The sequence below is a fragment of the Protomyctophum parallelum genome (assembly GCF_964188405.1).
Source record: "Protomyctophum parallelum genome assembly, chromosome: 5".
Taxonomy (NCBI): domain Eukaryota; kingdom Metazoa; phylum Chordata; class Actinopteri; order Myctophiformes; family Myctophidae; genus Protomyctophum; species Protomyctophum parallelum.
Window position 1 is genome coordinate 4,661,110 of NC_139702.1, and position 14,504 is coordinate 4,675,613.

A 14,504-nucleotide genomic window follows, 5' to 3' on the forward strand; every position below is an offset into this window, starting at 1 on the left:
AGACTAAATACATTGACAGTTTTGTCAACAAATAAAAACTAGATCCTTTTCAACTGTACATTTAATCGACTAAAACTGGACTGAAACAAAAACTTTTAACACATTGATTGCTAGAGTTTTCTATTTGCTCAGGCTTGGTGGTGCTGAGCGATTAACATTGGGACTTCTGAACTTTTCCGGGGCCCACAGCGAGGGGCCTCTTATAGCGAGAATCACACCGCATAAATCAAAAGGAAGCCAAACTAGTCCACTTCAATTTTTAAAAAAAATTATGATTCTACCATCTTCCATTCTGGAGATATTGACCTTTTTCTAACACCTGCTTTTCGCAGCACGCTGCTCTTTTGAAAAAACAGCAGAGATATGGAAGGTTGAAGTTGACAGACATTGACAGACAGATATAAAAATGAACACAAATAATATCATATACATACTACACACTGAATGAAAGCCCTGAATGTCTACTTTTAGGAGGAAAACAAATACACATGGTCCCATGTATAGTTTGTCAGTAATTGGCTATTGAATGCAGCTTGCGCCCACCAGAGAGGATTTCAGAAAATGCATGGACCAGAAGAACTATTATTCACAAAATAAGGCCTATAGCGACATGTACATACTATATACCGTATGAAACAGAAGACTCTCTGCTTTCATAAGAAAAATACTTCTACTGTAATAATAATGAAAATCACACCCCTGTGAAGTGAGCAGTGCAATGTTGCGCAACATTGCACTGCTCACTTCACAGGGGTGTGATTTTCATTATTATGCATTTTCTGAAATCCTCTCTGGTGGGCGCAAGCTGCATTCAATAGCCAATTACTGACAAACTATATTTGAATATATTTGTATATTTGTTTTCCTCCTAAAAGTAGACATTCAGGGCTTTCATTCAGTGTGTAGTATGTATATGATAATAATTTATTTATGTTTATATCTGCCTGTCAATCTCTGTGACTTTAAACCTTTATAACTCGCTATGATAACTTCATGAGGAAATGCTCACTTCACAGGGGTGTGATTTTTATTATTATTACAGTATTAGTTTTTTTCTTATGAAAGCAGAGGGTCTTCTGTTTCATACAGTATATAATATGTACATGTCGCTATAGGCCTTATTTTGTGAATAATAGTTGGACCTGAACAACTGCATTCAATAGCCTACTGACAAACTGTACATGGGATCAATATTATGTATTTGTTTTCCTCCTAAAAGTAGACAATTAGGGCTTTCATTCAGTGTGTAGTATGTATATGACAATAATTTATTTATGTTTATTTTTATATCTGCCTTCAGAACGATAGTATAACGGTGAGATGCGTTACTGGATCGGTGAGTTTAGTGGTTGAGGTTGACATGTCTGGACATGTTTGAGGAAAGAAGCACAGGAGAGAGAGATGATCAAATAACTGGCCGCGTTGTTGGACAACGCCATCGCGTCTTCACTTTGTTTGTTTGTGCAAAGAAGCACGATCAGCGATGGAAAAGAGCTTTATATCCACGGCAGATAAGTAATGACGTATTATCGAGGGACCGCCATGATCAACTAACTGCCTGGGACCGAGGCTACGTTGTCACCAGCCAATGCAGCCATCGCTATCCGTTGTGTGATTGTAGCCTTTTTATTCATTATAATTGCAGTGATAAGACCTATATCACAGCCGGGCGTCTCTCTCGATACCGTGGATATAGCCTACATCCACAATCACACAACGGATAGCGATGATGGCTGCATTGGCTGACGAAGACGTAGGCAGTAAGTTGATCATGGCGGTCCTTCGATAATACGTCATTACTTATCTGCCGTGGATATAAAGCTCTTTTCCATCGCTGATCGTGCTTCTTTGCACAAACAAAGTGAAGACGCGACGGCGATGCACACAACGGATAGCGATGGCTGGTGAAGACTGAAGACGTAGCCAGGCAGTTAGTTGATCATGGCGTGTGCCGTGTGCGTGTTGAAAACGTTATGAAATGGCGATCGTTGAAGATTATTCTTGGTTTATATACTGGCAGAGGGCAAATCGACACGACTGCGTTATATCTTTTTCCGAGAATGAGAGAGCGGTGCAAGCCTGCAAGGCGATTGCAAGGCGCAGTGTGGCCTGGGGCCAGTGGGAACTCAAACTGCAATGCGATCCGGGCAGAAGACTCCCCCCACAAAGATTCCTCGGGAGAAACCATGTAGAAACAGGAGGGGAGGGGGAATCGAGTGTATTCACAGACACTAGACTACTACTAGAGTATGGGTAACTCCATTTTAGATGCCCTGACATCTGCGTTGGTCTATGCCGTTGCCGTGCAGACCCATACGTGTAATGGAGGCATTGGAGGAGGGAGCGTCTTCGCCACAGACAGACCTCTTTTCAGGAGGGAGGGGCTTTTTACTCCCGGATCACATATTGGAGCTTCCTGGAGAGGATCGCTATTATTTTCTTCGGTGTCCTGGAGCATAGGACGTTGATGTACAGTAAGCAATAAAAAAACGTATAAAACGTATAGTTACGCTTCGCGCGTACGGCGTTCGATATTAATAAAGCGTATGGATACGTTTCCAGCATTTTTTGTGTTAAGATGACTAAAATATGACTAAGACTAAATTAAGTTTTATTCAAAAGATTGTGACTAAAACTAAATCTCTCAATGGTCTCGCACCTCTGTACCTCCGTGACTGCCTACCTAGATATGTCCCTAGCCGCCCCCTCAGGTCCTCCAATGCTGGCCTACTTGAAGTGCCTAAAAGAATGTGCACAAAAAAATATGGTGAGGCAGCTTTTTGCTTCTACGGCCCAACAGCTTGGAATAAACTTCCATTCGAGCTCAGACACGCACCCTCTGTAGACATTTTTAAATCTCAACTCAAGACTCACCTCTTCACTCTTGCTTTTAGTTGAGTTTTACTATGCACGTTCCTACCCTGCCCTGACTGATTTGCTGCATGTGGTGTTTTTATTTGTTTTTATTTATTTTATGTTCTTATATTCAATTTTGTTCTCTGCCATTGTTCTATCATTTTAACTACTTGTGTTTTATTGTATTTTATTTTTGTGTCCTGCCCTGTGAAGCACCTTGAGCTGCATTTATGTATGAAAGGTGCTATACAAATAAAGTTTATTATTATTATTATTAAATAAAAAATGTCAAAATCAACACTGTTGGCCTGGGCCGGCCGAGTGGTCCGGGCCCCTTGGCTGGTGGTCCGGGCCCCTTGGCTGGTGGTCCGGGCCCCTTGGCTGGTGGTCCGGGCCCCTTGGCTGGTGGTCCGGGCCCCTTGGCTGGTGGTCTGGCCCCTTGGCTGGTGGTCCGGGCCCCTTGGCTGGTGGTCTGGGCCCCTTGGCTGGTGGTCCGGGCCCCTTGGCTGGTGGTCTGGGTCCCTTGGCTGGTGGTCTGGGCCCCTTGGCTGGTGGTCCGGGCCCCTTGGCTGGTGGTCCGGGCCCCTTGGCTGGTGGTCCGGGCCCCTTGGCTGGTGGTCCGGGCCCCTTGGCTGGTGGTCTGGCCCCTTGGCTGGTGGTCTGGCCCCTTGGCTGGTGGTCTGGCCCCTTGGCTGGTGGTCTGGCCCCTTGGCTGGTGGTCTGGCCCCTTGGCTGGTGGTCTGGCCCCTTGGCTGGTGGTCCGGGCCCCTTGGCTGGTGGTCCGGGCCCCTTGGCTGGTGGTCTGGGCCCCTTGGCTGGTGGTCTGGCCCCTTGGCTGGTGGTCTGGCCCCTTGGCTGGTGGTCTGGCCCCTTGGCTGGTGGTCTGGCCCCTTGGCTGGTGGTCCGGGCCCCTTGGCTGGTGGTCCGGCCCCTTGGCTGGTGGTCTGGACCCCTTGGCTGGTGGTCTGGACCCCTTGGCTGGTGGTCTGGCCCCTTGGCTGGTGGTCTGGGCCCCTTGGCTGGTGGTCTGGACCCCTTGGCTGGTGGTCTGGGCCCCTTGGCTGGTGGTCTGGCCCCTTGGCTGGTGGTCCGGGCCCCTTGGCTGGTGGTCCGGGCCCCTTGGCTGGTGGTCTGGGCCCCTTGGCTGGTGGTCCGGGCCCCTTGGCTGGTGGTCCGGGCCCCTTGGCTGGTGGTCTGGCCCCTTGGCTGGTGGTCTGGCCCCTTGGCTGGTGGTCCGGGCCCCTTGGCTGGTGGTCCGGGCCCCTTGGCTGGTGGTCTGGCCCCTTGGCTGGTGGTCCGGGCCCCTTGGCTGGTGGTCTGGCCCCTTGGCTGGTGGTCTGGGCCCCTTGGCTGGTGGTCTGGGCCCCTTGGCTGGTGGTCTGGGCCCCTTGGCTGGTGGTCCGGGCCCCTTGGCTGGTGGTCTGGGCCCCTTGGCTGGTGGTCTGGCCCCTTGGCTGGTGGTCTGGGCCCCTTGGCTGGTGGTCTGGCCCCTTGGCTGGTGGTCCGGGCCCCTTGGCTGGTGGTCCGGGCCCCTTGGCTGGTGGTCCGGGCCCCTTGGCTGGTGGTCCGGGCCCCTTGGCTGGTGGTCCGGGCCCCTTGGCTGGTGGTCCGGGCCCCTTGGCTGGTGGTCTGGCCCCTTGGCTGGTGGTCCGGGCCCCTTGGCTGGTGGTCTGGCCTGGCAGCGGGTCGTGGGTTTGGGTCCCGGTCCTGGCGACCTTTCCCCCCACCTCTTCCCCTTTCCTGTCAAACTTCTGTCGATCTGTCAATAAAGGCAAAAGGTTTTAGAAATATCTTTAAAAAAAATCAACACTGCTCTCTACCAAAATATTGATCATTGTCTTTCCTCTCCATCCATCTGCTTCTTCCGGTCATCAGCATCAGAGCCTACCATCGTCCCAGAGCTGACCTGCTTCTCTTGCAAGGGCGTAAACTATCGGGGGGCGGTTGCCAGGACGATCTCTGGTAAAACCTGTCAGCGCTGGTCGGCCCAGACACCTCACAGCCACGTGCGCACGCCGGAAGACTACCCACACAAGTAACACTATCTATCTATCCATCCATCCATCCATCCATCCATCCATCCATCCATCCATCCATCCATCCATCCATCCATCCATCCATCCATCCATCCATCCATCCATCCATCCCATCCATGCCGACTGTAACTACCTACATATATTTTGTCAGAGGCCTGGACAACAACTACTGCCGTAATCCAGACAATGAGAGGATGCCATGGTGCTACACCACTGACTCACAGACACGCTGGGAGTACTGTGATGTCCCCAGATGTGGTGGTCCCAAGCCAGGTAGCTTCGACCACATAAGGTCCACACAGCCCACACAGTACCTCCTGAGCCCGATTCCTAGGCTAAGCAATAATATGCAGGATAGGGACATAATATATGCATAGGGACATAATATGGGCAACTTCATATACATTTGGCTATTCTGTGCAAAAGGTAAAAAAGGTAAAAGGTAAAAAAAAATTAAAAACAAATTATCAGACTTCATTATCCATCTCTCTCCCAGCCAGCCAGTTCTCCCAGTGCGGAAAGCTTGGCTCCAGCCTGCTGGTCTTTGGAGGAAGGCAGTCTAGTCCGGGGGACCATCCATGGCAGGCGTCCGTGCAGAGCAGAACCGCTGGCTCCTCTGAGCCGTTCAGACACCGCTGCGGAGGCGTCCTCATTGCCTCATGTTGGGTTCTCACTGCTGCCCACTGCATGTAAGCAGCTGCACTGAACCACTACGTCCATGGCAATATGCAAGCTTCTGCTTCTGTAATCATAAGCAAGTTTTAGAGCATGTGAGCGGAGCGCGGAGCGCGGAGCGAGCGAGGAGCGGAGCGGGGGGATTTTGACGTGAGCGCGGAGCGGGTTTTTAAATGTGTCAGATTGACTTCCGGAGCGAGAACTGTCCTCCGCTCCGAGCCGCTCAATGCACACGGCACGGCTAATTTACATCATGCTCCAAAAAAGACCGCATGTTGCTGCAACACGTGGTCTGAAACGAAGGCCTTCAGGTTTAATTAGCCAATTTCAGGAAAACAGCATTTTATTTTTCCCCCGTCATTTCTTTCTGCTGAGCGGAGTGGGCATCTGAGTGTAGCCTCGGAGCGAGCACGGAGCGGGGAGCGCTCCATGCGTAAATGAAGGTGAGCGCTGAGCGAGCGCTGAGCGGCGTGGGGGGGAGATGAACGTGAGCGCGGAGCGAGCGTAACAAAAGCCGTCGAGAGCGAAGAGCGGAATTATCGGCCGCTCCGCTCCGCTCACATGCTCTTTGTCACACATCGTTCCCAAATCATGGCGTTTACCGAACCTTTTTATATATAAAAAAAAGGCCATATACATTTTCAGTGGATGCCATTGGTAATAATAATAATAAAATTATCACAGACCCCTCATGTACTAGCCTCGCGTAGCAATAATATCACTGCGTGGATATTAAATTGAAATATCCCTTTAACACTGCTGCCACCTTCTGAAAACTGGGAGCACTGTTGCACTATGCAGAGAGCTGATTCTCTCTGCATGGACAACATGACTGACTGGTTGTTTCTCTATAGTAACAGTTCCAAGGACATGCAGGTGGTCTTGGGGGGAGTGGACTTGGACATTGCGACACATGAAGAGTCAGACCAGGTCATCCCCGTGGAGAGACCCATCATTCACGAGGAGTACAGGGCATCGTCCTACGCAGTTCACGGTGACGTTGGTGAGGCCACAGTATTCAAGCCAATTTCCATTCTGAATTCATTGCTGAAATGCTCCCTGCTTATAATAATGACACGGCACAATAGCACTTTAGCACACACCTAATCGGTTCCTCATGCTCAGACAGGCAGATGTTGCCTAATCAAGGCATTTTGAAATTATTCCCAGCAAGATTCTCAGCGGGTCCTTGGGGTCCAAGACAGATTTCTCTCTTGGGAGAGAGCTATATGTGCTACATACCTAGTTTTTGGAGGTAAAACCATTGTATCCAGTAGTCCTTCCGATCCAGGAGGACTTCAACTATTTCCTGGGAGCATGTCGGGTGGATTAAAGGAAATGCCTCTATGTATAATTATGTAATTTGTAAGTTGATTAGCGGTATACTGTGGTTACTTGGGTCGTTTGATGCGTATGTCCCGTAGCAGAATATGACATGATGAACATATGACGTGATTAAAGGACATGCCTCTATATATATATATATATATATATATATATATGTAGCCTATATGTAATTTGTGAGTTGATTAGTGGTATACTCATGTGGTTTGATGCATGTATGTACCTTTAATTCACCCGACACTGAAACATATCATCATTACGTCACCATCGTAAACCAATTATACCCTGGCATTGGTACACATCTTCATCACCGTCATGGGACATACGCACCGAATGAAAACATACCTGCACGGGTCTGCTTGCGTATATGGCAGCATAAGACGTAATGATTACTTGTGCTTGTTATGGCAGTGGTGTCGGATTACATACATGTATACATACCTTTAATCCACCCGACACTGAAACATAACATCATTACGTCACCATTGATAACCAATTGTACCCTGGCATTGGTACACATCTTCATCACGTCATATGCTGCTACGGGACATACGCATCATAGCACCTGACGAATAACATAACACGCTCGATCTGCTTGCGCAAGTAATTAAGCATACGCACTAATGATATACTAACCCATTCTGAACGGGCACCCATTTTGGTGTCAGCATCATGTTATGCTTTAGCTATTGAAAAATAGCAGATCTACAAGCTCATATCGCGCCACCGAGTGGCGCGATACGAGCTTGTAGGTCTGCTATTTTTGAAAAATCAAAGAGCGACTGACATTTCTAGAATCTGATCTCAGGTCAGAATGGGTTCATCAGACCAGTGTGTGTCCAGTGGAAACCTCGTATATGAATCTGATCTCAGGTCAGAATGGGCTAATGTAGCCTACTGACACAGTGTTCGCTGTGTCTCAGCATTACTCCAGCTGCGAGTCACAGACAGCCCATTGTGCGCCAAGGAAAGCGCCTTTGTTAAGACCGCCTGTCTGCCAACCCAGCTCTTCCCCGACGGCACGGAGTGTGTCGTCTCTGGATGGGGCCGCACTGAAACTCGTATGTATCCAATTACACATTACCACCAATCAGAATCAAGCTCACACCACAGACAGTTTGGAGATGTATCCAATTACACATTACCACCAATCAGAATCAAGCTCATACCACGGACAGTTTGGAGATGTATCCAATTACACATTACCACTAATCAGAATCAAGCTCATACCACGGACAGTTTGGAGATGTATCCAATTACACATTACCACTAATCAGAATCAAGCTCACACCACGGACAGTTTGGAGATGTATCCAATTACACATTACCACTAATCAGAATCAAGCTCACACCACAGACAGTTTGGAGATGTATCCAATTACACATTACCACTAATCAGAATCAAGCTCACACCACAGACAGTTTGGAGATGTATCCAATTACACATTACCACTAATCAGAATCAAGCTCACACCACAGACAGTTTGGAGATGTATCCAACTACACATTACCACTAATCAGAATCAAGCTCACACCACGGACAGTTTGGAGATGTATCCAATTACACATTACCACTAATCAGAATCAAGCTCACACCACGGACAGTTTGGAGATGTATCCAATTACACATTACCACTAATCAGAATCAAGCTCACACCACGGACAGTTTGGAGATGTATCCAATTACACATTACCACTAATCAGAATCAAGCTCACACCACGGACAGTTTGGAGATGTATCCAATTACACATTACCACTAATCAGAATCAAGCTCACACCACAGACAGTTTGGAGATGTATCCAATTACACATTACCACTAATCAGAATCAAGCTCACACCACAGACAGTTTGGAGATGTATCCAATTACACATTACCACTAATCAGAATCAAGCTCATACCACGGACAGTTTGGAGAAGATTGGCATTGCTTGATTGCTGTAACAGTTTTTAAGTAATTCCCCACACGTCTGTCTGTCTGTCTGTCTGAACTAGTTTCAAGTACCAAATTTCATGTTTTAGGTTGTTATTAGAGAAAGTATAAGATGAGTGTTAATTTCTTTTAATTTGCTGCTTTCTTTTGTTTTAGGGATTTTAGCTCTTTTTGACAGGGGGGTGGGGGCTTTCGAGCATGGGGCTAAATATGTATTATTTTACATAATTTTATAGCGATTTCTTTTTTTATCGTTTACTATAGTCCTACTAGACCCCAAGAAATTACATCTGGCCACAAAAGTTCACAGGATCTACTGAATATGAAGGTAGCCTATACTGGGGGGAAGCCACACTGTATAGGCTCAATGTGTCAGTTTGACACATTCAGTAGATCCCGTGATATTTTGTGGCCAGATGTAATTTCATGGGGTCTAGTAGGACTATAGTAAATAATAAAAAAATAAATCGCTATAAAATGTTGTAAAGAAATACATATTTAGCCCCATGCTCGAATGCCCCCGCCCCCCTATCAAAAACAGCTAAAACAAAACAAAACAAACTTTCTCTAACTCTTTCAGCGCCACCTGGTGGTCACCAGTTTAGGCTCTGAGTGCCAATTCTCCCATTATAAAGAGAGAAATAATTTGTAATTCTATTATGCATGTAATGTGCATGTCATCACCTGTACACCAGATTAGAGGCATTTTCTAAATATGGATAAAAAAGAATAATAAGAAGAATATAAAAAAATAAAATATATATATATATATATATATATATATATTTTTTTTTTAATTCCCAAGGGATCACGTCTTGTCGTCCGTGGCATCCGGTACTTAATTGGCAATTAGACGTCTTAACGTTTTTGGCTCTTAAACTACAACCTAAACCATGAACCTTCTCTCTAGCTTCAGAAGGAGGCGGTCGCTCTATGATGCAAGAAAGATGTATTTGGCTTAAATTCGGCCATAGTCACTTGCCCAAATGTGCCCAAATATGATGACCTCATCACAGCTAAGGCCGTTTTTAGCCCAAGGAGTGTTTTTCGTGCACAATAATGCTTGGAAATGGATTCAGAACCATGAAAAACCCCTAGTTTGACATGTCACATGCTACTTAATATATAAAATATATAATAAATATTGTCTTTATCTGTGTACATCTTATGTATCTTGTCTGTATGTTACGGGTCCCCTGCATCTCAAGGGGCTATCCCTTCAATAAAATCTTTACAAATCTTAAAGCATGATGAAAATATATAGGTTGACTATGGTGTGGTATACAAAAATGGCCATAACCTTTTTTTTCGCGATGTTTCCGGCAGAGCAGGCCTCTTATTCTGTGGACCCTAATGACCAAATGTAGGCCTACAGATGTTTCCGGCAGAGCAGGCCTCTTATTCTGTGGACCCTAATGACCAAATGTAGGCCTATAGATGTTTCCGGCAGAGCAGGCCTCTCATTCTGTGGACCCTAGTGACCAAATGTAGGCCTATAGATGTTTCCGGCAGAGCAGGCCTCTTATTCTGTGGACCCTAATGACCAAATGTAGGCCTATAGATGTTTCCGGCAGAGCAGACCTCTTATTCTGTGGACCCTAATGACCAAATGTAGGCCTATAGATGTTTCCGGCAGAGCAGGCCTCTTATTCTGTGGACCCTAATGACCAAATGTAGGCCTATAGATGTTTCCGGCAGAGCAGGCCTCTTATTCTGTGGACCCTAATGACCAAATGTAGGCCTACAGTATAGATGTTTCCGGCAGAGCAGGCCTCTTATTCTGTGGACCCTAATGACCAAATGTAGGCCTATAGAAAAAACACAAATAAAAAGTACGGCATGACATCACAGGTCCTCTCAAATTTGACTGGCACCAGCAGCAGCAAGTGAGAACATCAGGGAGAGAGAGAATAAGAGATGCATGACAACAGGTTTTAACTTTAGGTCTACTTCATATTACCCTATTTTGTGCAGAACTTGGCATGATTTATGAACAACTGAACATGTGAAGTTGCCATTTCGCCATATGTCTGTTCTTAATTTGACAGCCACATGGTGCTGCCTACTTGCGATCTTGCATTTCCATATATGGAGATAGCCTGCAGTGCCCATACCTTAAGTGAGGTTGGCAAAAGGGCCTGCCTGGAGCTTGAATGTTCTTCCCAAACATGCAGTAATCCTGGTCTCTATACTGCCTCCCCCTGGTCAGCCTGATGGAGGGTAAAGGAACTGGTCTCTATACTGCCTCCCCCTGGTCAGCCTGATGGAGGGTAAAGGAACTGGTCTCTATACTGCCTCCCCCTGGTCAGCCTGATGGAGGGTAAAGGAACTGGTCTCTATACGGCCTCCCCCTGGTCAGCCTGATGGAGGGCAAAGGAACTGGTCTCTATACTGCCTCCCCCTGGTCAGCCTGATGGAGGGTAAAGGAACTGGTCTCTATACGGCCTCCCCCTGGTCAGCCTGATGGAGGGTAAAGGAACTGGTCTCTATACTGCCTCCCCCTGGTCAGCCTGATGGAGGGTAAAGGAACTGGTCTCTATACTGCCTCCCCCTGGTCAGCCTGATGGAGGGTAAAGGAACTGGTCTCTATACGGCCTCCCCCTGGTCAGCCTGATGGAGGGTAAAGGAACTGGTCTCTATACGGCCTCCCCCTGGTCAGCCTGATGGAGGGTAAAGGAACTGGTCTCTATACGGCCTCCCCCTGGTCAGCCTGATGGAGGGTAAAGGAACTGGTCTCTATACTGCCTCCCCCTGGTCAGCCTGATGGAGGGTAAAGGAACTGGTCGGAATAACGTGTTCCTTTCATGCGCTCTATGTTCCACCGGGGAACCCCCGCATTGAAACACTCATCTATTGCTATGTTTTCATCTTGCATTGTGTCAAGTAGAAGAAAACAAAACAGAATGTCTTTCTCTCGTTCTCCTCTCCGTGTTCTTGGCCCTCAGAGCGCCGTCCAGACAAGCTGTCAAACGCTGTAGTTCCATTGATCTCTCAGCATCGCTGCATGGCTCCACATGTCTATGGAGACCGACTGGACGACACCATGATCTGTGCTGGATACCTGGCAGGAGAAGTCGACGCCTGCAAAGTAAGAGAGAGTGTGTGTGTGTGTGTGTGTGTGTGTGTGTGTGTGTGTGTGTGTGTGTGTGTGTGTGTGTGTGTGTGTGTGTGTGTGTGTGTGTCAGGAAATCAGGATTTCCTGAAAGTTCATATAATGGCCTGTTGTGGCGCTGTCATTGGGCCCAAAAAACCCCATATCTCCATAGAGATCCATGTATTTGGGCCCAACTTCACCTAGACTGTATTACCTTAATAAACATGGTCATGAATACTTTCTGCTTCCAGTCACTAGTTTAAAGTCTCATTTCTAATGTCATAATATTCTTTTTGGAAAATTATGGTCCCATTTATTAAAAAAATTACCATAAAGTCGCGTATGTTCTGAGGGGCGTGGCTACCGTTACAGTCTATGATTGATCGGGATTCCCCCCTCCCACTCGAGTCAAAATAAAAACCAACTAAGAAGAAGGGGGGGAAGTCCCGCCTCGTTGTCTGGGCCAGCCAATGGGCCAGCTGGGCCAAAACGGATCTAGAAAGATGGCGATTTACAATTCAAGGACTGACAGGCTTCATCTTACGTCCATATCAGACCCAGAGAACGCTGTGTGTGTGTGTGTGTGTGTGTGTGTGTGTGTGTGTGTGTGTGTGTGTGTGTGTGTGTGTGTGTGTGTGTGTGTGTGTGTGTGTGTGTGTGTGTGTGTGTGTGTGAGGGTGTGTGTGTGAGGGTGAGGGTGTGTGTGTGTGTGTAAAAACAATATATATAATAATAGTGAAAATAGCCAATCACCATGTGTCGATGTAAATTGAACAGTAAATATGTCACGGTGCAGCCCCGGCCTGCCCTTTGACCTTGCAAACAGACCACACAGTTAAGTCAACTTGATCAATTGACAAACAGCTGGACTGGAAGTAATGGTTTTATATATATATATATTGTACACATTACATTTTCACTAATTAACACAATGGTTGAAAAAGTTTTTATTTGTATTTGACACTGAAGTTGCATTGGTATGTCTGTCACCTGTCTCTCCTCTGCAGTGCTGGCACTCCTCTCTAGATTGGAGGGGGCCAAGTACTGTAGAGGAGGAGGGGTGTTTGTTCTGTTTGGTCTTATTTATGTTAGGTTCTCTAATTGAATTGGACCTGTGAAATAGTTGAGTGTTTGTATATCTAGTATTCCTTTAATCTATATAGTAATGTGGAATAACTACTCATAGGCTTAGTTAGCCGTGTGGCGAGTTGACTAATGACCACTTACTTAATTAGAGGATGGTTTGCCCCACCTGTTTAAGAGCAGGATTGCTGCAGGTGGAGTGGGTTCAGTGAGGCTAGTTAAGAGACAACAGGGGAGACCTGCCAGCCAGGGAAAAGCTTGTACAAGTTCCTGCTTGTCTCTTGATTGTGTATATAGATTGTTTTGTTTTATTGGAACGTTGTTTTGGCCAGTATTATTTATTTTTGTACTTTGTCGCTGACTCACACTGCACTTTCAAGGTAAAATAAAAGCCTAAAAAGTACTTGTGGACCTGTCTACTCCCTGGAGCCTCCGGCCAACGACCAGCATTATCACAAAATAAAAGGCAAAAAGGTTTAGAGATAAGGGGTATAGGCACTGGTGAAACTATATAGGGCCCCAATCCTCCCCATATACCTGACGGGCTGGAGCTCATCAAGTCTATGCAAGCTTGTTTTGATTGGAATTGGAATATGGGATTAGAATCCGAGATAAAGGGGGGCACGGTGGCACAGTCGGTATAGTGCTGTCGCCTCACTGCTAGAAGGCCCTTGGTTCGAATCCCGCTGGGGACGCTGTGGGCGTGCTCCCTCCTCCGCGTCATCAGTGCCCATACCAGAGGTAGAAAGGGCCCCCCCCCCCCCCCCCGGCGAAAGGAAGCAGCTTGGACTCCTCATGCATAGAAGGGGCATGAGGTCAGTCCGCTGCCCCCCCAGGTTGGCAGAGGAAGTGTAACGCCCAGGATTACATTAGTTAATTGACACTGGGTGAAACAAATCGGTTGCAAAATCGTGGGATAGAAATGAATAATTAAATAATAATAATCTGAGATGAAAGGTTTTCAGATTTCAGCTATCGTTTAAGTCAACGAGGGGGGACCCTTTTACTGGCGGTAAATGGACCCCTAACGGGTCTATTTGGTTCCATTTGTGCGCTCTCAGAGATAATAGGGTCTATTTGGTTCCTAAAGATCAATCATTTGTCTGAGGACCCATGCTGGAACCCCCTCAAGGACCCCTGGGGGTCCCTGAGGGGAACAACTTGCGGTGTTACGATAGATGCAATCAATACTGGTTCTTTATTCTTCCAGGGCGATTCAGGCGGTCCCCTGATGTGCCATCAGAACGGAGTCCACTATGTCGCTGGCACTGTGAGCTGGGCACATGGATGTGCTCTGAAGGACAAGCCTGGTGTCTACGCCAATATCTACAAATATAGGGACTGGATTACTCGCATGATGTCCCCCGGATCCTCTGATTACCCTGAATACGCTGATTACTCTGATTACTATTGATCTCAGATTCTGTGACGTGCTTGCACGGATAATCTGGAGCAGGGTAACACCGGCAAACTGAATGCAATA

The 14,504-nt window shown here is 47.0% G+C and overlaps 1 protein-coding gene across 1 annotated transcript in view; it reads left to right on the forward strand.

The window, feature by feature from the left end:
• Nucleotides 1-14,435, forward strand: part of LOC310859210 (plasminogen-like) — a gene marked incomplete at both ends in the record, with an annotated part of 23,547 nt that extends 9,112 nt beyond the window's left edge. The window contains 7 exons of the mRNA XM_083765611.1: nt 4,732-4,891; nt 5,044-5,165; nt 5,389-5,581; nt 6,422-6,570; nt 7,835-7,972; nt 11,790-11,932; nt 14,232-14,435. Coding sequence (XP_083621737.1) covers nt 4,732-4,891; nt 5,044-5,165; nt 5,389-5,581; nt 6,422-6,570; nt 7,835-7,972; nt 11,790-11,932; nt 14,232-14,435 — 1,109 coding nt within the window. The remainder of the gene's footprint in view (nt 1-4,731; nt 4,892-5,043; nt 5,166-5,388; nt 5,582-6,421; nt 6,571-7,834; nt 7,973-11,789; nt 11,933-14,231) is intronic.
• Nucleotides 14,436-14,504: the final 69 nt, after the last annotated feature.